At 51.1% G+C, this 22347-nt stretch overlaps 10 protein-coding genes across 10 annotated transcripts; 5 read left to right on the top strand and 5 right to left on the bottom strand.

The window, feature by feature from the left end:
• Positions 1-295: 295 nt before the first annotated feature.
• On the bottom strand, positions 296-997 carry PHATRDRAFT_5537 (predicted protein; the record flags this gene model as incomplete). Its single annotated transcript, XM_002178682.1, has 2 exons — positions 296-828; positions 880-997. Coding segments are annotated over 2 exons (651 nt in total), but the record flags the coding sequence as incomplete, so codon positions are not given.
• A 1740-nt stretch (positions 998-2737) lies between these two features.
• PHATRDRAFT_54296 (Mnd1 meiotic DNA recombination/cross-over promotion) lies at positions 2738-3538 on the bottom strand (the record flags this gene model as incomplete). The annotated part of the gene is made up of 2 exons (XM_002178681.1): positions 3346-3538; positions 2738-3224 (listed from the first exon to the last, which is right to left on the bottom strand). Exons 1-2 carry the CDS (start codon positions 3477-3479, stop codon positions 2738-2740), a joined length of 621 nt encoding a protein of 206 aa, XP_002178717.1. The 5' UTR covers positions 3480-3538.
• A 363-nt stretch (positions 3539-3901) lies between these two features.
• On the bottom strand, positions 3902-5073 carry PHATRDRAFT_44763 (predicted protein). Its single transcript, XM_002178680.1, has one exon. It carries the CDS (start codon positions 4868-4870, stop codon positions 3968-3970), a length of 903 nt encoding a protein of 300 aa, XP_002178716.1. The 5' UTR covers positions 4871-5073; the 3' UTR covers positions 3902-3967.
• A 307-nt stretch (positions 5074-5380) lies between these two features.
• On the top strand, positions 5381-8032 carry PHATRDRAFT_44762 (predicted protein). Its single transcript, XM_002178907.1, has 2 exons — positions 5381-6437; positions 6549-8032. Exons 1-2 carry the CDS (start codon positions 5597-5599, stop codon positions 7802-7804), a joined length of 2097 nt encoding a protein of 698 aa, XP_002178943.1. The 5' UTR covers positions 5381-5596; the 3' UTR covers positions 7805-8032.
• A 777-nt stretch (positions 8033-8809) lies between these two features.
• PHATRDRAFT_44761 (predicted protein) lies at positions 8810-12399 on the top strand (the record flags this gene model as incomplete). Its single annotated transcript, XM_002178906.1, has 1 exon — positions 8810-12399. The coding sequence occupies one exon, from the start codon at positions 8810-8812 to the stop codon at positions 12077-12079; it is 3270 nt and encodes a 1089-aa protein (XP_002178942.1). The 3' UTR covers positions 12080-12399.
• Positions 12400-13205: 806 nt separating this feature from the next.
• Positions 13206-14003, top strand: PHATRDRAFT_11183 (predicted protein; the record flags this gene model as incomplete). The annotated part of the gene is made up of 1 exon (XM_002178905.1): positions 13206-14003. A coding segment is annotated over one exon (798 nt), but the record flags the coding sequence as incomplete, so codon positions are not given.
• Positions 14004-14596: 593 nt separating this feature from the next.
• On the bottom strand, positions 14597-17402 carry PHATRDRAFT_44759 (transmembrane chitin synthase, glycosaminyl transferas; the record flags this gene model as incomplete). The annotated part of the gene is made up of 2 exons (XM_002178679.1): positions 14597-15931; positions 16023-17402. 2 exons carry the CDS (start codon positions 17400-17402, stop codon positions 14597-14599), a joined length of 2715 nt encoding a protein of 904 aa, XP_002178715.1.
• Positions 17403-18509: 1107 nt separating this feature from the next.
• PHATRDRAFT_34261 (predicted protein) lies at positions 18510-19349 on the top strand (the record flags this gene model as incomplete). Its single annotated transcript, XM_002178904.1, has 3 exons — positions 18510-18558; positions 18664-18873; positions 18949-19349. 3 exons carry the CDS (start codon positions 18510-18512, stop codon positions 19347-19349), a joined length of 660 nt encoding a protein of 219 aa, XP_002178940.1.
• Positions 19350-19525: 176 nt separating this feature from the next.
• On the bottom strand, positions 19526-20370 carry PHATRDRAFT_44758 (small multidrug resistance protein; the record flags this gene model as incomplete). The annotated part of the gene is made up of 2 exons (XM_002178678.1): positions 19833-20370; positions 19526-19721 (listed from the first exon to the last, which is right to left on the bottom strand). The coding sequence occupies exons 1-2, from the start codon at positions 20315-20317 to the stop codon at positions 19526-19528; spliced, it is 681 nt and encodes a 226-aa protein (XP_002178714.1). The 5' UTR covers positions 20318-20370.
• Positions 20371-20729: 359 nt separating this feature from the next.
• PHATRDRAFT_44757 (predicted protein) lies at positions 20730-22328 on the top strand. The gene has a single exon (XM_002178903.1). It carries the CDS (start codon positions 20842-20844, stop codon positions 22066-22068), a length of 1227 nt encoding a protein of 408 aa, XP_002178939.1. The 5' UTR covers positions 20730-20841; the 3' UTR covers positions 22069-22328.
• Positions 22329-22347: the final 19 nt, after the last annotated feature.

Here is a 22347-nt window from a genome sequence, read left to right as displayed (position 1 = left end):
GCGGTCATAGTGTTCACACAACACGTTTCCTATTTTGGAATTTTACAATCTCGTCTACCTCTACTAGGGTGTGTGTACATATAGGTGTGTGTGTGCATGCGTGCTAACGCACGCGGAGGGTGTCGCGGTCCACTCCGGCAAAGTCGAGGTAGGCGAGTAGTTGATAGTTGGCGAGGGCCTGGGGGGATCGGAGTTTCTGAAAGGCGCGTCGTTCGGTGGATCGTACTTCGGCCACGGTGAGTGCGTTGCCGCATTCCTCGGCGACTTGTCGTGCGGTGCGGGTGACACCGTCGTCGAGTCCGAGTCGCAAGCGCAGGACGTCGCGTTCGTGGGGTGCCAGCTCGGTGGCCATGGCGTTTTCCAGATTCTGTCGCAGAAAGGAGAGTTCGACCAAATCTTCCGGTGGCAGGGCTTGTTCGTCCGTGAGCAAGTCGGCCAGCAGGAGGTTGGTTTGTGAGACGTCGTTGCCCGCCTTGCCGGCCTGTGTGACGGCGCCGGTGCGCAAGGGGGCGTCGATGGATACCAGGGGCCGGGTGGATCGGAGAATCACTTCCAGCCGGGGCCGGGTCAAGCCCATTTGTTCGGCCAAATCGTCGATTCCCGGTGCGTCACCGAATTCGTCGTAGTATTCCTTGACGAGTCGTTTGAATTTGGTCTTGGTGTCATGGAATCCTACCGGTACCCGCAAACATCCGGTGGATGCGGTTTGGAAGCAGAAGCGTACGGAATTGGTGACCCAGTAAGTGGCGTAGGTGGCGAATCGCAATCCACGTTCGGGATCGTAGCGGTCGGCGGCCTTGGCCAATCCCAGGATGCCTTCCTGTACGGCTTCGTCCAGACTGGGTCGATTCCATCCTCCGCTGTAAATGGACTGCATACTTTCCCGCGCCGCCTTGTGTGCGTTCTTGGCCCACTTCTTGGCGATACTAACGACGAGTCGTACGTTACTCGCGATGAGGGTATCCCTTGCCAGGGCGCCGTCGAGTAGAATGGAGCGCACTTGGGCGCGTCCGCCCGCAATCCCGAGATGCAAGCGAATATCGTCATCGGAGAGTCGTACGAGTTCGGTGAGGATATTGTCGCGATCGTCCCGATCCACGCGTCCTTCGTTGGGCAAGAGTGAACGTTGCGCTTGTCGTTCGAGGGGCGACGGGATGTTCGCGGCGGTGGGAACGGCAGCGTCCGCCGCGTACGATTCGTAATCGTTGTAGGGTAGGTACGGGTCGTCCCGTAGAGCGGCGTCGGGTGAAAGTGCCGACGCAGTGGTGAGCCCGAGTTGCTCGATGCCGCGACGCACGGCTTGTGCACGTTGTACGGCGTTGCCCAGAGCGAGTTCTTCGTCGCGGGTGAGAATCTCGTGATCCATCAAGAGTCGATCGGACAAGGACCCTTGGTACGACGACGCGTAGGGTTTGTAAGACGATGGAGTTTGCCTTCGTCGACGACGAATGGTGGACAACGAGGGTAACGCTGTGGGAATCGACGACACGGACTGCTGTGGAACGTCGGGACTTTCCACGACACTCGATGACGCTCGGGCGGATCGGACGGTCCCGTGGCGAGTGGAACTAGACGCGGTCGTCCAGGCCTCGGCACCGGGAGACGTACGACCCGTCGACCAGAGCAAGAGAGAAAGACACAGTCGTGCGGAAGGTCGTCGGGACGAGTCGGGGCGAGCACGAACCATGCCAGAGTGTCGCATTTCTCGAATTGCGGTAAGTAGTTAGTTAGTTAGGCACGCAATATAGATAGGGTCGTTGTCGTTCCTGTTGCTGCTGCTGTGTGACGACGATAAGGAATGGACGGCAAGGTAAGGAAAGATTCAGCACTATCCCACTATGAATAAGATGTTGGAACACACACACCAAAGAGTCTGGGACGATGGGCCAATTCACCACCGTCAGCAAGTGGAGACAGTTGTACCCCCGTCGTTGGTGGAACGAACGACTTCGTCATCCGTCCACAAGCGACTCTCTCTCTCTCGAAGGAGTCGAGCCCGTCAGTACCGAGACAGTTCCCACACGGTAGAAAGCAGTAACAACTACCGTAGACGACAGGGGATTCTTGGGTCTGATGACGTAGCAACTTGAACCTGACGTGACAGAATTTCGGTTCTTCTATTAGATCCGGGTTTCTACGACGGCAACCGAGACACAACCACGGAACCATCCAGATGGGAAAGGGAGTCCGTGGGACGACGCTGTACATGAGCTAGCAGAGAGGCACACAGGCACTGTAGAGTACCTATGTGTGTAGCACCAAACCCTGCCCCGATGGATGTATAGAAAAAAGGGTAAACGGTGATCGAGAACTAGGTATGGTAGGTATCGTAGTGGTTAGTTACGGTACATAGACAACTCAATCAACCAATTATTCAATTGGTGGTCCGGTAAAATAGGTAGGTAGGTTGGTAGGTCGGTACCACACCTACCTATGCTCTACCAAATCAACACTTTGCCGTACTCGCCGCCGCACGGGTCGGATCCAATCTCATCTAGTCCGCGACGACCCGACAAGGATCGTCGCGGAGGGATCGACAGGGTAGAGATTCATTGCCCACTCCACCCGCAACGGAATGAGGTCGGGTGTCAACCCAAGACACTTTTCCCCGTTGCGGATGCTATTTCGGAATCTTGTCTTCGGGATCTGCCACGAAAAACATCACACCGGGTGTCAGTTCCAGTACAGACACAACGACAACAGACACAACAGCACACCACATCATACATATAAACAACTATAACAACTCACAATCAAACGTTCCCGTAATGCCCAAAACGCGGTGGACTTCCTTCTTGTCCATGCCACGTTTCTTAATCAAGTACGCCTTGCAGTTGAAGATATTGTCCGTCCAGCGGTGTGCCGCGGCGGTGACGAGTTGGAGTTCGTGTTCCAGATCGGCCAATGCCTGGGGATCGTTCTCTTGCAGCTCCGCCAGTTCCGTGACTAGTCGTCCGCGTTCCCGTCCCAGAGCGTCGAGGCGCTGCAGTTGCTCCACACGGACACCATCCACGTCCTCCCGACCGCGTTGGGCCTCCGCCAATGCCACGGTGGCGTCACGGACTTGCGATTGGAGCAACTCGACGGCTTGGAGATTCTGTTGGTGCTGCAACTGCACCAGACGATCCTTCTTGGCGGGAAACGACCAAAAGTAGTTGGAACCGCCAATCTTTTCCTTGTCGACCAGACCGTCGTCAATCAAACTATTATTCACGTCGAGAATGCTAGAATGGTAGGTAATGTTAAAAGAGATTCGTGAGGAAACGTGTGCGACAGCAACAGCATTAAACATGGTTACATCCAACACTTCAACAACTATTACAACAACAACAACGACGAACTCACGTGTTGGCGTTGACTCCCGCCTTGGCAGCGAGCGTTACAATTTCCTTTTCGGTAAAGACTTGTTTGGTGCGGTGGTAAATGTCCAGAATCACTTGACGCTTTTCGTCCGCGCTCATGCGTTTGGAACCCGCCATCTTTCTTTGGGATGATGATGAAGGAGTTGCGGTGGTGGTAATAATTCCGTACGACTCCGGGAAGGATGGGAGACGTGTTGGACCTCGACGACGACGACGGCTACTTCGAGTGCGGCAACCTTCCCAAAAGGCACCATCGTCCCCAAGCCGCGTTCGAGATTTGGCGCGCCGACACGCATTCGTTTCGAACAAGACTGTCCGAAGCCCTATATACCTTTGATATAACGAACGCCGGCAGGTCAACAAAAGGTGCCGAAATCTGCTGCCGAGCGCAACGCAACCCTACCGATGAAGGTAAACACCTAGCATTGTAGGGGACTCGGTCACGCTAGTTCTCGCCACTCTTGAGGGCTAGGAACAGTATATATATATATATATATATATATGTATGGCTCTTTCAAAGTTATGATGGACAAGACCATGCAAAGGTGAATCACGGAGCTTACGGTTAGTCTAGAAGATAGTCTTTATGGTCATGATGCTTACCGTTAGTCCTCTCCTTGTTCTTCGGTGTCGTGATCTTCGGGCATGTCGTTCAATTTGTAAAGCAGTCGAATCGCGGGACTGCCTCGTTGCATAGAAACAACTTCAAAGTCGGCACTGACGCCTAGCCATTCCAGCGGACGCAGTAGATTCATATCGGTAAAGCGTCGGAGTTCGGGAAGTTGGTATCCCGGCACCAGAATGATCGACCCCGTGTGCTCTTCCTCACTCGCACTGAGGTGACGCACTTCACTCCAGCAGGTGGAAAAGAGGGCATCGTAACTCTCCACGGAACCGTCGAGGTCTTCCCGAAGAACGTGGAAGCGATTAATCGCGAGCATGCGACGCCCTTCTTCCAAAAACTGTACATCGTTCTCGTCTTCTTCTTCGCCCCGCGACTCTGTCGTCGGAATGGCGAGTAGTGATTGGTGCATGGCGTCCAAGAACTCCGCCAAGTAGGACTTATCTTGAGGATCGTCGGGAATGGCCGGCAGCGTGCGCCAAGGGGTCGATGCCGACGACACGGTCGCCTCGTCCGATTCCGTTTCTAGCGGCTGCTTCCCGAGAAAGGTGCGAGCCTCGCACGTCGCGTCGGTCGCCATGGTCCGGAAGAGCGGGAGCCACTCTTCACGAGAGGCAAAGAAGGCGGACATGGCCTCGTGCGTATCCGTCATGTCCCGGATCGGCAACGAAGCTTCCTGACCGTACGTTTTTGCGGGTGCTTGGCCGTCCCCGAATCCCTGACCCGCAATCCGGATGGTCTGGTCGGCCGCCAATCGTGACCACGAACGAGGTCGCGGCGGTACGGACATATCCCGGAATGCGGTCGTCGTTAATACGCGACAACTGATGCCCATCACTAGCGTACTTATCAGTAGCCAGCGCGGCTGGATCCACACTACTCGCATGCTGCTGTGGGAACTTTGGCGAGTGTGGTTGTTGGTGTCGTTGGTGTGCGTGTGCGCGATATCTGCAGATCTCTACGCTACGCCTCTCACTGTAAGGTCGAACCCTTTGCCTAGTCGGCAACGCTAGACGGTATGGATAGTGCTTTGACGGTGAGCAAACGCTGGCGAAGAAGAAAGACGAGAGGAGGAACAACAAGAGACTCCCGCCGGTGAATGGGAACGCTACCGCAGGACACGTTCCGCCTGCTTCGTTCCGTGCCCGAACCGGATTGGGTTGTCGGATTCGACCGAGTTCTGGTCTAACTGTCGTCCGGCGTGACAGTAAAATGGATGGATGGATGGACAGACCCAAACCCTGTTGGAAATACTGACATGCCGGGGTCTCGTGTCACACGAGGCGAGGGCATCGTCCGGTTGGCGCGAGTTCGATAACCCGTCCAAGTTCGCACAAGGTATCCTCCGCTCTACAGAGCTACAGCCACCATGATGGAACCCTCGAACAGTAGTACTACATACCGGCAGTCAAGCATCGTTCCCAGTCACACCTTGCCAACTCGTGTCCGTTTCTCTTCCTGCCTTGCCATGCGTTGCCCATTTGCTCTGTACACATCCTTTTCCCTCTTTCTAGAGTAGACCTCTTTACTCCATTCATTATTTATTGTTTTTCCATTCCTTACAGTACCAACTTACCACATTCCTTCGTAACGCGCAGTCACAGTCAATCCCATGGATCTCCCGTTCGTCGTGGATTCCACTTCGACCCAGAGCTCCCAGCAGCTCGAGAATTCAATCGGACTCGGGGCGGACGATTCCTCTCTAGTTACAGCTTCTTCGCAAGGCAGTCTCTTGCCCAATTCGGAAGACAGTGCGGATAATGTGGAACGCGCGACAACCGCTTATACGAATGATACGGGGACGGATGCGGCGGATCCGGTCACTCTTGGTACTGGTACTTCCGACGCTCCTCTGACGACTGCTCCGGCACGTGACCGTCGTGACGATTTTGAGGATCATCTACTACTCGCGACTCCGGCGGACCTTTCGGTACCGAACGTGGAACCGACGTCGCATCGTCTGGGTTCCATTGGTTCCGTCCTCTCGCAATTGGGTCTGCGGGGGCCCACCACCGAGATACCGCACGCCAAACACAACGACAACCAGAATCACCGCGGATACGCAATCGACGCTCACCGTGCCAACGACCAACAGGAAGAAGAAGAAGTCATTGACTTTACGTACGTCAACGTGTGGGACACGGATGCGGACGAAGTCGACATATTACTTTCGACCGGAACCGAAGAAGACGACGACCGGTCCGATCCCCATCCCACTTCGGACCGGCGTGGACCGGAACGAGGAGATATTCTCGCCGCACTCATAAGTGGTACACCGTGGGCGGACGATTCCACGGCCGAAGACTTTGTCGTTTTGTCGGAACAAGCCAATCGAGCCGCTGCACAAGCGATCCAAGCCAAACGACGCGGCAATCTACAAGAAGCACTCGACGCGCATGCAACGGCCGCCAAACTCTTTCGGGAGGCCGCTGGCCGTATTCAAGGAAGCAACGGTACGTGGAGACCACAGTGCAGTATATCAGCAAACGCAACAAGTGTACAAGTGTTGATCTCACCCATTGGGGTTCGTATGCGGCTTTCTCTGCTTACTTTCAAACACACAGCATCCATGACCCATTCATTATTATTGTTGAGTCAAACACAGGCCAGGTCGGCGTTGGCCCTGAAGCGTGCCGTAAAACTAAGGCCGAGTTTGTCCCGCACGAATAGACCCAACAGCGACACTTTGGATTCACAAACGGACCGCTTACGAGCCACGGTACGCGGAGCCTTGAACAATAGGCGTGAAGCCGATATTTCGGATTCGGTGTTCTTGGGCAGCGCATCGAACAAAGATTCTAGCCAACTGGCTGCCGCAAACGACAACGCGGCTGTGAATGACTCCTCTAGCGAACACAATCCGGTAGACGAAATGTTGGAGCTTGAACGCGAGTTGAAAAATATGGATATGGCTTTGGAACTGGGTAATTCCATTGCATCCCTGGATACCCGTACCCAGAACCGAATGAAAAGCTCCATGATCGACGGAAGTTTCATGGTGATCCCGCCCGGATCACAGTATCATAGTCTGTCGTCGTCCACTCGAAACCCGGCGCCCGCTCCTCGCGCTGTCCCGAATCGACCGGCGGTTGGTGCCTCCACCGCTCGCGCCCGCGCCAATCGCGTCCAAACGAGGTTGGAAGCGTCGGTTACCCGACCGGCAACACATGTATCTACAGTACCTCCACCAGGTCCTCCTTTCAGCAAAAACCAGAGCTTGGAATCGAGTTGGTGGGGTAGTTCTGTGGCGGCGTCCCAAGTGCTTACATCATCCGTTGTTTCCCTGGCCAGTGGTATGGGTGGGGGACCTTCTACGGACGCGGTATCTCCGTCAGGGAACCAACCAGCCAACACGAAACAGCTCATGCGATTGATGGATTCTTTGAAAGCATTGGGGGACGAAAACGCGGTATTGATGAGGGAAGTGGAAGGTGCCGAAGCGGCACGGACGGAGGCCAAGGTGGTCAAGCAACAGATGCAGCACTTTAAGGAGGAATACCGATTACGGTTCGACAAGTTGAAAGAGACTCTGGAGAGATTTCGCAAAGGCCAAACGAGTCACGGCCTGAATCCAGTATTAGCGAGCGAGTTCGGAAAGACCGCCAATTCGGAAACGGTGCAGCAACAAGAAGGCCTCATCCGGAAACTTACGGCCGATTTGCAAAAAGAAAAGGAAGAGAGCAAAAGGAAGGATGCCGCCCTAAAGAAATACGAATCGTTTTATCTAGAAGTGAAAGCACGGAGTGCACAAAAACAACGGCAACGAGAGGCGCAACAGCGACAGGCCCGTGCGGGCGTCGGCACGCCTCCATTGAAGTAGCTTGTACACTGAAACAAAAGCAACAACTGGCGAAGGCTAACGTTGATTCATAGAATAAATTACTGTCGGGCGACTTCAAAGTGGCTGCTGCGAACAAATGCAGCAGACAACGAGAATCATCTCACGCTTTTCGCAGTCAAGAAGGTCTTGTTGATATTTGGGAATGTCGAGCGCGTTCCTTTGGTGTGTTGGCTCGCTCGACGTTCGACGTACCAAAACGTGGTCTGTATGAAAGAACACCAGTCAGCGATTTACATTAGCATCAACAATGGTCTTTCTCCGTTTTCGATTGTGTTGTGGTAGTTAGGCTGTCGTGGTTTAGTCCAACGGTTCATATAAGCGTATTTTGCTGGTCTTCGGAAGAATCATTCCGAGGCATTTTCAAATCAATTCGAAAACATATTTACATGGTCGTTCCCTGTCAATGCTGGAGATCGAAAAGGATAAAATATGTATATGAATTTCAGTACCAGATATGATTTCCCTGAGTCAGTAAACTTTAAAAATCGGGAAGATGTCTGGACTACCATTCTATATACACTCTACCATTCCGTCTCGAAACTACAACCCATCGACACGTGACAGAGAGTGCGTTAAACGACGGAGTACCTACCTATAATTGTGCGCCCGTAGATTTACTGTTAGGCGGTTGAACCAGCCACTGCCGTTCGAGGTTCATGTCAACGCAACGAGACCAACAGAATCAACCGGGATAACAGCACACCAGTGGAGAAGGCCATCGTACCAGCTTCCGGGACCTCGTATCATCCCGCAACACTGCCAACGAGGGTTATTGGCGCATCCGGTGCAATCGATCTGATTTACTGCAACTTGGTGCTGCTGGGTTGTTTATCCTTACCACTGTCGAGGACATCCACCCGATTCATTTACCACTGTTGGCGATTGACTGTGAGTCACAACCATCACAAAAACTAGTTTCGTTGGTGGAACGAGGATGGCGGCATAATTGTTACGCAGAACCAAGTACAAATTCTACAGCGCTAAATGTCAATGGCGGCACGCGTGGACGGTATTTCACGGAGTCGTTGGCGGGACGATTCGTCGTCGATCCAGGACCCTTCGTTGGCGTTGGTCGGCAATGCCACAATAGCGCTGCTGGCAACCAACCCTCAAAGAGACTCACAAGCTTTGGAAGAAAGTGAAATGCGCCATCGTGAAACCGTTCCAGCCCGAGCAGTTTCGCTCCGGGAAGGTTTCGCTCACCCACGACACGGCAGTGCCGTGTTCGCCGAAGACATAGGACCGTCTGGACGTCAGGGGGATGATGCCGGCGCGGTGACATCTGACGGCTTCGCAAGACAGAGTCATAACAGTCGCGGGCGGAACATCCACAACGATCACTTTTCCCGCTCCGCGATTCTCTTCGAAGGCAACGGACAATCGCATCAACCGAGACTCGACCACGCATCAGACACAACGAAGCGTTCTTTCCTGTTAGCAAGTCCAAAACGGAAACCAACTGGAAGCGAACTGAACAAAGAATCCTTTCTTTCTTCTCATCGTCGTGACCATCTTGGGACTTTGAACCCGCGAGAAGAAGAAAGCTGCGTCACTCATAGGCCCACATTACTTCCGAGAACCGTTTCTACCAGTCGTGACATCCACGATTCCTCACGTTTCGCCATTTCTGGGACTGCTTTCTCACGCGAAGCGAGCGCATTTGCATTGGGGGCCTCGCAACCATTGTACAAAGAAATCAACAATTGTACCAATATCGACCTGCAAAGCTCCACCATCGTGTCTTCATCCACGAAGCAACTCGAACAGGCAAGGGACGGGAACTGCCACTCGACAGAGCAATCACTGTCGAGTCCAATCATGGGGTATAGCAGCAATCACAATATTCGCGGACCTACACCATCTTGGAGACCGGTGCACAATCATCGGTCTTCAATACCATCAGACGAAACCGACGCAGATAAAATGGAATCTTCCACCGCACACTCAACCGTTTCAACGTCCGCTTCGGCCGAGCGAAAGAGCAACACCAACCCGAACGATGATGATAACACGACTATTCGATCGCCCGACTCCTCGGCTAGCAATAGTCCTGCGATGACCCCATTGCAGAGTCAAACCGTCCCTCCTTCGATGATGGGTCTGAATTCTTCGGCGATTGGCACCCCTTCTACGGTTTCAACCGCGCAGTCTTGGGACGCAGAAGCTTCCAGTGGCCTTTATTCCGAAACATTGCAGCGCATGCCGGAAGGTTACGACAATTCGCTGCGCTTTCACCGTCGCGTTCATTCGTGGGACAACTCGCCACGCTTTTATTCGGGGAATCGGGAGCTCGGGCCCAACTTTAGCACACCTTCACCAGCATCATTTGCACAGCAACAACGACGACAACAACAGTCTTTTGTCTGGGGAAATCCAGTCACGCAACAGCAACGTGTAGCAAGTTTCCGCGAAGAAGATGTTCAACATCAGTTGTCTTATCCACCGTTGGCGCCGCCAAGTGAGAGTCATCGTTGGCAGCCTCCCGTAGTGCAGCAACAGTTTCGCCGCTCAGCGGATCCAAAGCTTCCTTTCTTGCCCGTGCGCAGCATCGACGGCTATGTGTATCACCAAGGACCACCGTCAAATCCACACCAGCCGTACCAGCTACAAGTCAATCCACAATCTCGAAAGCCTACGATTGTCCAAACAACGCCTGATCCAGGAACTTCAGTTCGGTCTGGGAACAATGTGAGGAACCAGCGTCCCCAACAGAGTCCACAGAATCGTCCACCACCCGGTCCTGCTACGGGGGGCGCTTCAAGTTCACGTTCTTCGTCGGAAGTCCTGAAGACGCTGTTACGAAAGAAAGCTTGTCTATATGAGCCTGATACGTCACGTGCTGTGGCGCTGGTGACTTGGCTGGTTGGGCGAGAGCTAGCACTCGAGTCTGGCTTCTTCTCAAGACAGCAGTTGCAAGCGGGAGTACACTCCTGCGTAGGCGAGAAGATACAGGCGGGGATCATCACACGTACCAAAGTCAACCGGTGTATGCAGATTATTCTGAACAGTTGCTTTCATTACATTATACCACGACCGGATGGCACTGAAGAGAACGGAGATTCCTTCCGTTTCATTTTTGGAAATGAGGTTGACGACGATTCTCAGTTGACTCGTATGCTTCCTTCGCCGTGGAATGATCTGACGGTGGATCGCGAGCAGATACTGATCGCGTCAACAGCCGACGACTTTTCCAAGAAAGGAGACCAGAAAGGAACGACGACGCCCCAGTCATCCCCTCGCCACGGACCGGTTGAAGTAGCTGGTAGTCCCGGGCGCGAGTCGAACGACGGAGATGGAGACGGCAAGCGGGCAGTGCTATTGTGCTTTAACGAGAATGTTCGATGTGCCGAGGACGTCTTTCGTTGTCACAACGAATTCATTCGTGATACAGCACATGCTTCCAACTTACAGCTGTCTGCTAATGAGTGGCACGTATTTTTTGGTAGCGAAGCCGTCGGAGCTCCTCATATTTGGGACTATATTGGCATCCCTGTGCCATATACCGACGCTAAAGGACATGATTATGCCGATGCGTTGGGTGTCATGACGAGAGTCGAACTCGGCAAGTTTCGAACTAGCTGGTGCTCTAAACGATACGAGCACGACCACAATCTCTGCGGCTTTGCGCATGTGTCTGTTAACAGGGGCTGGTTGCGGCGTGACCCGTACACCACTCAATATACGGACGAAATTTGTCCCTCCGTCTCTTCTGTGCCTGAAAAGCGAATCGGTCCAAAATTCCTTGTCATCAACGAATGTCCTCATGGCCTCCTCTGTGGTCACGCCCACTCCATGGAAGAGATTCAATATCATCCTAGACGCTACAAGAGCAAAACATGCCCTTCGATCTCACGTGGGTGCATTTCGGGCGACGTTTGTCCGAACCACCATCCCGTTGACTCTTATCGCTTTATCAAGCGATCCGACAGTCGGTCGGGAGGGCGTCAACAGGCCCGACAGCCACAACACCAGGCCACTTCTAGCGCTTTTAAACCTTTTTCACCGGAACCTTCACCGATTTTGTACGCGAGTCCAGCCCCCATTTCCAAGTTTGAGGACCATTTGTCCATGCCAGGACTACAGAGTCTGTACCGTCGACATTGCTCAGTTATTCGAGCAACAGTCCGAAAGCCTGGCAATTCATACTGCTTTTACAGTTGCTTTGGCGATGACTCGGGCATCAACGAATCTGCGGCCTCGGGGCCGCACAAGGCGCGAGTCAGATTACCCTCCACGACCGTGCCGGAGTCCTAATCACGCAGGACGAGCTCTCGAGCAGCTCGCCTACACGTATTCTTGTTCCCCTAACCTCCCGAGAGAATATATAAATATTTTCTCCATGGGGCTCCAGGGGGTCTTCGCTTTACAAAGCTTTCATTTTCTGCATATTTTGTTTACGGATGCAGCAATCTCACAGTCAATGCTGGGCATGGAAAATTGTTACGATTATGGATCATTTCCTGACAGTCCTTTCTGTTCTCCCATTGTTTTGGTCTTCTTTCATCGCCCAATTTCTTTACTGTTAATAGAATGCTACCCGCATTGTCGTATAGATCACACACAATATTATTTCATTTGTCGCGGCGCTTTTAGCAGTCTATTGTAAATCATTTCCTCCTGTTTCAATTTTGTCTTGTGACTCAGCAAACACATATCTATTAGTTTGTATACGTCCTAGTTGAATCGTGACAGGTCCGAAAAACTCCCACACACGAACCATACGAGGAAACGCTTTACACCGAAGAATCAACGCATAGGCGAGACACGTATCATGTTATGGTATCCATACACAGACTCTGGATCACAAAAGCTGAAGTTGTAGGTTTCTTCGGTGTCGAGAAGAGAAAATCAGGATTGCGTGAAGATCTGGACTTAGTGACTCGATCGTATCGCTATTGACAGGGCAAGAGAACAACAACCGGCCGAAGTTCTGATTTCGTAAAGACGGGTGAATGGGGTGTAGGGGCGCAGTGCAATGACGTCAAATTCCAATACCGTGGCAAATGCGCATGATGCGGGCAGCGAACATAGCCCAGCAACGGTCACCTTTATACATCCTTCTAGCCAAGTAGTAGCGTCTAAGGGTCTACAAGGGGAAACAAAAGCTGGGCACTGGATGGCGACAGAAGATTCAGTGGTTGAAGGAGACTTATCGTCTGCCCTGCTTTCCCCAGAAACCAACCTGAATCCACTCGCGAATGTTCCATCTACCAACCGTCGTCGTCTGGACTATGCCACTACAAGGGAAATGATTCGTAGATTTGGCGACTATTTGGCTTACTGCGTCCTGTTGACTATGCTTGTGCTGATCCCCCTCATTCTGTACCGGGCATTGAGCAATCGGAAGCTAGATTTAGCCGCCTTTAGCAGTGCCCGGGTCATGGTAATTGGGACTGTCATTCTTTCGCTTCGACTTGTGTATCTACATCTCACGCACTGGTACATGCCCGAAGTACAAAAGTATGTCGTCCGCATTCTCTGGATGGTTCCTATTTACGCCGTGCAGTCTTATTTGAGTCTACGCTACCACGAATTACGGATTTACATTGGCTCGATCCGCGACTTCTACGAGGCTTACGTGATTGCCAGTTTCGTGTACTACCTCATTGAACTGCTGGGAGGCGAAGAGTCATTGATTCATATTCTCCAACAAAAGACTGGAACGCGGCTCGGTAAACACAGCTTTCCTTTCAGCTTGATTCTGCAGCCCTGGGAAATGGGCATTGAATTTATGCTGCAATGCAAACACGGTGTACTACAGTATGTCGTCTTTAAAACCTTGTCCACTGTAACGACGTTTGCTTGCGAGTCCGCCGGAATTTACGGGGAAGGGAAGTTCGACTGGCGGTGTGCGTATCCTTATCTATGTTTTTTTCAAAACATTTCAGTTATGTATGCCTTGTATTGTCTGGTAATGTTTTACCACGCCATCAACGAAGAGCTACGACATCCTGTCAACTGGCATCCATTGGGCAAGTTTCTTAGTGTCAAATCGGTGGTGTTCTTTACTTGGTGGCAAGGAGTCCTCATTTTCTATCTACGTGCCCACGGGATCATCGAACACATGGGATCATGGTCGTCGGAAGATGTCGCCAACGGTCTCATTGACTACTGCGTCATCGTGGAAACCATCGGTTTTGCAATTGCCCACAGCTATACATTTTCGTACAAGGAATACTTACCCGGAAGTATACCGGACGAGTCGTTGCCAGGTGCTCCCAACGAATCAAACATGGACGGCAGTGGCTCAAGTCGAGGACAAACAACCTATCGACCTCCGGCTACGCTGGTCCAGCCTATGAAATTCAAAGACGCATTTTGGAGTAGTACGGTTCCACGAGAAACATTTGAGGATATCCAAAGATTACGAACTGGTATTGATGGAGCAATTTCTAAAGCGACTAATCCTTCGCCAGGGTCTATTAGTCTACGGAGTATGAATGATCCAAGAGAAAGCGACACAACACTGACTCCTCCCGAACTGTCCTTTGTTTAAACTAGTACAATTATATGAATCAGCGGTTACTTTAAGGTAGCTATCACGGGTCGTTCCCTTTCGTCGCTTGGAACAGCCTCTCTTGCTTTGTAGGTGAAAGGCTGAGAGATTTAATGAAGCTGATGCTCTCGACTTGAATTTTTGTTGACTAGTTCGCACACGAAACTCAATTTCATTTACATTAACGCTCTTACAATTATTTGCACTAAAATCTGGTTTTAGATTGGAAGGGGTGGATAGCTCCTGAAGGTCCAAATGAAATGAAACGGTGCGAGTCAACAAGAAAATCTCCATCGACGAGGACCAATCGGTGTTGGCCCGACGCTATCAATTGACCCTCCTTCGTCGTGGCCGCCGAGTTCTGACACCAAGGCACTCCCATCCCTACTGCCTTCATTTTTCAAAGGCGGAGGGGGCTCTCCGCACAAACAACGGGGAATGCACTTCAAAAAGAGCCTCACCAGCATGTCCAGCAGGTTTCCTGAATGCAGAATCACATTTAGGACGAGGACGGAGAACAGCACCATGGTCAACGATTGGCTGGTGCAGTTTCGATTTCCCCACGATAAATCTGAAATACGGGCTGTGGCATAGCAAGGAAGCCAGACGTAGAACCAGGTAGAGCTGATGAGAAAAAAAGGATACAGAATTATCAAGTTCCACAAAGCTCGGAAATTTGGACGGTCACTGTTGACCAAACCATCCATGAATGTTACCAAGTGCGGGAGCATCGTCAGCAGACAAAGCGCCTGGAAGTAGCCGGGAGCACCTTTCCATCCAACGCTCATAACAACTCCCACACCGACGTATATAAACAGAACGATTGTAGCTGCATTGACAATGAAGGCAAGGAAGAATATTCTGGGGCGATAGGCACTGTCACGGTCACTCTCCCATTGCACTTCGCCATCTTCATCGGTCGAACGGATGGCATGGGGAGTGTGGGATATCACAAAAAGTGCAAATACCGCGAGATACAAACCTGCAGTAACGGCGCTTATGCTCACCAGACTGAACTCGACTGTACTTCCGTTCAAAATTTCTCTCACCCTCTCCGAGTCGTTTGCGTATACGGAGGGGACAATAGTGCACATATACATCAACCCACAGGCAAGGGTGGCTGGTACACAAAGACGGATCAGCGCTCCCTGTAATAGCTCAATCAGAAGAATCAGATAGGCTCCTAGTTTGGCAATAATCAGATGGTCAGCTTTTCCAATCCAAGAATCTAGAAGAACCCAGTAAGCAGCGGTATAAGACCCATTGATCCACCTCCGTCGTTGCGTCACCAGCTGGCGCAAGGGTTTTTCCGCTTCAAAGTAAAACACTGCGTCGTGTACGAAGCCAGTTTTGGGTCGAGCGATTCCTGCGCGTTGACAGCTACCTTTAAAGCGAAATGTCAAAAGAACAGGAGGAAATCGATCTTCGGCCAATTGTACATTTCCAAGAATAATGCCTCCATGGTCGCCCTTGATGGTAGCTGTGGTAAGGGAAAAGTAGTCATCTAACACTCCCTGAAGATGCTCGAATCGGAAAAATGAGCACGGGCCAGGAAGAACTGGAATAAAACCTAATGAATTGAGTAGCGACTTGGTTGTAGACTGGCTGACCTAACATGTATAATATACAGGCGCCAACAAAACAGTAGCAGCTATGTAAGTGATGTGGCAGCACAAGTGCAAGAAATGATGGACCACATACCTCAAAGTCGTAACATTGTATTTGGCGCAAGAAACATCCTACTGGGTCACTGAAAAACTCGAAGTCATCATCACCCTGCATCCGTGCTGACATTACACGCTGATAGCCAGTCAAACCGGACAAGTTCGGTTCTCGATCAGAACGCCTTAGCATTTGCAGCAGACAATTCTTATCAAAGAGTATGCCACAATCGGTAGCAAAGGCAAATTCGCAGCAAGAATCTACAGCATGGGAACGTAGCCACCACTCCTGAGAGTTGACCTTGCGGCAATTCTTTCGCTTGACCAATAGTGTCAAATGTGTGCCAAGGACGATATTGTTGTCTACGGTTGACTCCACAACAATAGTATTGGGTCTTTGAAGACGCTCGAAAGGATTGTTCATATGGCCAACTTTGAAGCTGATTCCGAATAGTTCCGAGAGATACGTAGCCATAGACTCTGAAATTTGTACCACACCATCCATGGCTACCAGAATCTCCATCCTGACATCGGGTGGAAGATTCTGGTTTCGAAGCGATTCGAGTGATCGCTTTAGAGATGATGCATCCTCATTGTAGCAGGGGATGCACACCGAAATTAGACGCTGCTTAAAATCCTTTCGACCAACACGAACAGGCAAGTTTGGTGTAGATCTCACCTCTTCGTCGAGGCACTGCTCATAAAGTTCTTGACATCTGGCTGCAAGAAATGGAAAATACGTTTTGTCCAAGATAGGAGAAGTCTCCTTGTACCCTTTGGCCATCCATGAAGAGTGGCCGCGTTTGATACACAAGTCAAAGACCCTAGATACAGACAATTTGAGAGCAGTTGCAGAGAAATCATCTTCTGTGATCTCAATAGAAGTCTCGTTAGGCATAAATTCGTCTCCTTCAATATTGTTGGCTTCAAAAATAGTTTTGACCTGGCTTGTTTCCTTGGCTAGCTGTGCTGTGTGATTGCCACGATTATAAGTGAATTGATCGACGCCCTGTCGGGAGAATTCTTCGAAGAAACCTGAGAGGCTTTCGACTTCAAGATGATCCAACGAATTCAGAGAAGAAAAAAGCTGATTGTACTTGTCTTCTCCATTGAGCGCCCGCTTTGCAATGGCCTTGGTCCGAGTGGAAGGAGAAATGTTACCCTTCCTTCCTTGTAAACTTGATGGAGGTAGAGGAGTGGCAAGCAATCTAGAAGCTTTGCTCTCCACTGCTTCAGGCATGCCATAGTCGTCCGTTGCACAACCTTGATTGAGCAAGATTGACAATACAACCTGCTCTGCTACACACTCGGTACCACCTAGCGCCAAAACCGTTTGGGCAGCAACAACTGCATTCGTCGCAGCAACGGCGAACTTTTCTTGCTTTCTCTGGCTCTCCTCTCGTTTTCTATGATCTGTCATGGTAATATATCTTCTCGATCAGGACTCTGCGTTCGCAATGAGATGAACAGACACCTCACCAATGCCAATTGGAAATATATGAATAGATTGCATTCAGTCCAACTGCAAAGTGAATGTGCTATGGTATTTTCGTTGTCGCGTAGTCCTGGATGATCGTCACCTTCCAGTCAAACCACTCCTTGATACACACACTGATCGATACACATGCTATCAAGAGTTATTCACATTACATGAATTTGCTTTCTCGAGTGATCAAAAATAGATGCCTTTCTGGAGGTTTCAAAAATGCATCAACCATTTACGGTTAACAGTAATTGAGAAGGATGAAAAGAATGACAAAAACATATTTCACACTCAGTCAACTGCCACGCTCGCGTCTACGCGAGAAAACGACCATTCCATGTAGATCACCCAAGAAAGGACAAGACACACATAGACTCAGCAAGAAAAACCAGTATTCTTTCCTTACCTTACTCTCTAACCAGCCAAAGTCTTAGGCTTCCACGATTTAAATGTGTAGAGCGTGATTATGTTCATGTTAGTTACTTTCTGACTACAACTACTTTGCTACTCTCTCCTAGCCAACTAACCAGCCAAACATCTCCTCAAAACGCAAAACAAAACCGTCTCGCCAAGCTCGATTAACTGTAATAGTAAGTCGCTCTGTTTCTCGAATAGATGAAACGATATTTTATATATTTAAAGTATTGACTGACGATTGTTGTTTACTTTTCCATGGATGTAAAGAGCTTCGGCAAGAAAGACCAAAAGTATCCAGTCAAAAATGACAGGCTCGCGCCGCTTCAGAAAAAACATATCAGTCACGGGAGGATGAACCAAGCAACCTGCAGTAAAAGCAGTTTTACGGGTTGGGGTAGTTATCTTGTTGCTACGTGAGAAGAAAATCGGTAATGTAACAAAAGTAAGTCCGCCGACATCAACGAAGTCTGCAAAGACCCCAATGGGTTAGGGTAGGGTAGGATAGTGAACGAAGTCTTGGATTTCCGGTGTATACAGAGTCTAGTAGGGCAGGTGTTTTCCGAGCTTCCATTTAACGCTTTTCGATGTTGGATTCATCCTCACATATATGGTCCAAAGCACTCGGACATGGTTCATATTGAAATGCAAGAAAATCTCTCCAATGTCGGCACGGCTTGTACGTTGAACGCTCTCCCCCGCGACCGGACCGGTTGCCATAAGAACAAACGGAACAACGAACCGCGTAAATATCTCACAGTCATCTACATTCACTCACGTTCAGCGGAGCCAGTGATCAATGGCACTGTCGGTATGAAGTTTCTTCACATTCTTTTCATGAAACGGCATCGAGCAGGGGAACGAAGCCATGTAGACTCATCTCGAAAATCTATTTATTCCAGGATCCTGATTCGGAAGAAACGAGCGGAAACCGGTCATACCTGGGACGAGTCGACGACTTCTCAGGAGTCCGACGGAGCTCCTTGGCGTATTGGTACGTTGACAGGGCGGAAAGCGGCTGCTCACTTTACATCTTCGAATACACTGACGTCTTTATTTTCTTCCGCAGAGAATATTCTGATAGATGGGGCGCCAAGGGGAGCAGACTGGTGGCAAGATACCGTCCATAGGCGAGGTTCCGCTGAGGTCGAGGCGCAAGCACAGCAGAACGACGAAGGTGGTAGCACACAAGCGGAAGAAATCAATATCAAAACGCCTTTCGAAGAAAGCCATGGTGAAGAGCTCAAAAGTTTTCGAAATTGCGGATTGGAAACGTGGGTGCAAGTCCAACAAGCGTGGCGACGACCGAGCGGCATGGAAACGGGCAGAGCTCGAATTCCGGTTCGAAAACTGAAACAAGAACTGGTCAAGCGGATGTCCGAGTACCGCAAGTTTGACCTGCCGCACAGACTACCGTTGAAAGATGTCATTGAAGCATACACAGAGACTTGGGATGGAGAATCTGACTAATGTAAGAAATAAAATAGACTTGAAAAATACTGTAAAAGAGGTCGTGCTATAATTTCTCTATTGGAATGAAGGCAAGTGCATTGTACAGTAATGCTAACTTCCAAACCCGCGGCTACAGCGGTTTGTCAGGAAAGGGTCCGCGACGGCAAGGTTTCGGGATAGATAGGATTACACAGTCAATGAGAGTCCCGAAGATTCAGACCCACCACCCCCGCCAGGATCATGAAAAGGCACGAGACTTTGACTGCGTCGCAGTCTTCTTGAAAGAACAGAATTCCCGACGCCGTCACAAAGGCGGTTCCCAATGCCGCCCAGGCCGCATAGGCGATGCCGACTTCGATTTTTGCCAAGCAAATGGCAAACCCGCACATGCTGGAAACGGTATGAGAGAGAGAGAGGAAAAGAAGATCAAACAATAGCTATCAGTCAGGCCTTCTTCCACACGCACGCCCGCAAAACTAATCATGGGCACCCCATTCGTACCTGGACAAGTAGAGCGTGCACGCTCCCAGGAATACCTGCAGAGACGAGGAATCTCTGGCTACTTTCGAGAGCGAGGTTGCGAAACTTTCGATTGTGATGCTGGCCAATAGCACAAGCCAACATCTTAATTTGGTGGAACTGAGCCAGTCAACAAGGTTGGCCAGGTTGTAGCCGCCGCCCCGTACCGCGATGACATGCTTGGCGGGCGATGACACCAAGGGCACCGCAAGGTGCCAGGCATCGTCCGTGATTGTCCCCACTGTCTTTCCCCAACGACGAAACATGGTTCCGGTGCGCAATTGGTATTCCGATGACCGGACCGAGTCAATTCGTAAATTGTCGAGTGGATAGTAGAGTGTAGAGGCTCTACCGCGATCGGCTTCGGCCAGCAAGTGAGAGGGATGGACCAGAACGATGCTCCACAACATTACCGGGACGAACGACCCTACTCGGATCATTGTCCGCCGCCCAATTGTGCCAGACATTTCTCCGTGTGCGAGACAGGAAAAGGGAAGCGATTGGGTATAATCGAGCTCGTACTGTTTGTTAGTCTTATATAATCTACAGGGAAACAGCGCACGAGCATCGGTCGAAAACAGTGGGAGTCGCGCAGGGTGTCACTCGCAATTTCTTATGCAATCAAACGAAACACGCCGTTTGACGAGCTTTGGCACGCCAATAGACAGTGCGGTGCGTCCGTCTGTTCCGAACAAGAAGCTTTCTTCGATGCGGAATTGTATAAATATGGGAAAAGACATTGTTACCCTTGACGATTTGTTACAGTCAGTACCTCGCCCTGTCTTGCCCAGCCCTGCCCTACACCCAAACGCATGACAAGAACGTTGGGAAGCCAATGGCTATTGCCGCACAACGTGTCAATGTCAATGGGACAAAGCATATGCCGTCGTCACTGGAGGCGGATCTCATTCGCGTTTTGAGGTACACCGTGCTTTACAGATAGCAACAATAGCAGCGTCGCTTCCCGACAGACAAGAGACAACCTGTACCCATGAAGAGTTTTATTCAATACTTCCAACGCGGTCGAAATGACGCCTCGCCGAACAGATGCTTGACGATAGGGGTCCTGCAAGTCTTACTCTGGGTGTTGGCAGCGCCTCCGGAGGTCCTATCGTTTCCGGTGACTCCTTGCGTGCCCAATACTCACAGTCAGCACAATCCAACACGACCAGGTGTGCGTCTCCATCAATCATCGCTCGTGCCGGAAGAGAATCCGTACGCGGACGCCAGTGTCGCCTCCTTGTCGGGGGTTCGATATTCTGACGTCCTGTCCGGTCTCGATCGGCTCTTTCCGCCGACGGATTTGGATAGTCGTAACGCTCTCAGTCGTACCGACGGCTACTGGCCCTACATTCAGAACGGCAAGGACCCACCATTGCAGCTCACCTACGGCGAATTCGATTTTTACTTTTTCGCGTCTCTCCTGGACAAGGCACACAGCCTTTTTTACCAAGATTCCGATCGTCCGGTGCCGTCGGATTGGTCGGGTATGACCTTTGTCGACGTTGGCAGCGGGACGGGTCGGTTGGTCCTGGCAGCAGCAGCATTGCATCCGTCCTTTCGAGAATGCCGGGGCGTGGAATTATTGCCCGGTATACACGAAAAGGCGCTTGCAACGTTGGCGGACTGTCCCGTCGACGACGAGGGAAGGGCACAGCTGCGGACGATGTCCCGGGAAGAATCTGGTCCATTACATACTATCCCCATGGCGCCAGTCTCCTTCGCTTGTGGCTCCTTCGAAAGTCCCTACGTCTACATTGGGGACGCCGATATTGTCTTTGTTTTTTCGAGTTGCATGGGGCACGGACTCCTGGACGGATTGGCCCAATCGATCGGCCGATCCTGCAAACCCGGCACCTTGGTTATTACTACCGATTACATGTTACCTTTAGAAGCGGACATTGCCGCTGTGGAGGATGATGATCGCGTTCCGTCGGGTCGGTACCGCCTTGAACTGGTCGAAACGGTCGAGGGTTGGTGCTGGCTCACCGGAGGTGCATCGACCGCCTATATACACCGCGTGAAAGAGTCACTGTGGCGGGAAGACCAGGGTCCGCTTGCGGAACGGGAACTTTCGCTGGAAGACCGGGCCTTTCGAGTCGCGCGGGCCATGGAAAAGGGGGAGCTTGGTGATCCCCAAGCGTTCGCCCGCGGTATACACAACAATATGGTGTTCCACGGAATTCCGGAACGATTCTACCCGCGGTTGGACACGTAGAGTGCCACACTAGTCGAAGGGTGAGAACAAGGCCAGTTTTACGATCACTGTGGCGGCGTGCCTATGAACCTACTAGACGGATGGATCGTTTCGAATAGGTTCCTTGCGAGGTAGACTTTTCTTCTCGAGAATGGGAGCTCCCAGATGGAGCCGCTCTAACACCGGCTGGGAATTCCAAAGAATCCGCCCTCGGTTGCTTTCAGTCGAAATACTGATTACGGATAGGGATAGCTAATTCTCTAGAAGGCCATTTTTGATCGATCTTGTTCGAGTGACAGT

This window comes from Phaeodactylum tricornutum, chromosome 5 (genome assembly GCF_000150955.2).
Source record: "Phaeodactylum tricornutum CCAP 1055/1 chromosome 5, whole genome shotgun sequence".
Lineage (NCBI taxonomy): Eukaryota > Bacillariophyta > Bacillariophyceae > Surirellales > Neidiaceae > Phaeodactylum > Phaeodactylum tricornutum.
This window is presented reverse-complemented; position numbering and strand designations above follow the sequence as displayed.

Coding starts and splice junctions, on each gene's coding strand:
- PHATRDRAFT_44762 (XM_002178907.1), top strand. CDS start 5,597: ATGGATCTCCCGTTCGTCGTGGATTCCACTTCGACCCAGAGCTCCCAG. Junction 6,438..6,548: donor CCGTATTCAAGGAAGCAACG/GTACGTGGAGAC, acceptor TCAAACACACAG/CATCCATGACCCATTCATTA.
- PHATRDRAFT_44763 (XM_002178680.1), bottom strand. CDS start 4,870: ATGCGAGTAGTGTGGATCCAGCCGCGCTGGCTACTGATAAGTACGCTA.
- PHATRDRAFT_44757 (XM_002178903.1), top strand. CDS start 20,842: ATGAAGAGTTTTATTCAATACTTCCAACGCGGTCGAAATGACGCCTCG.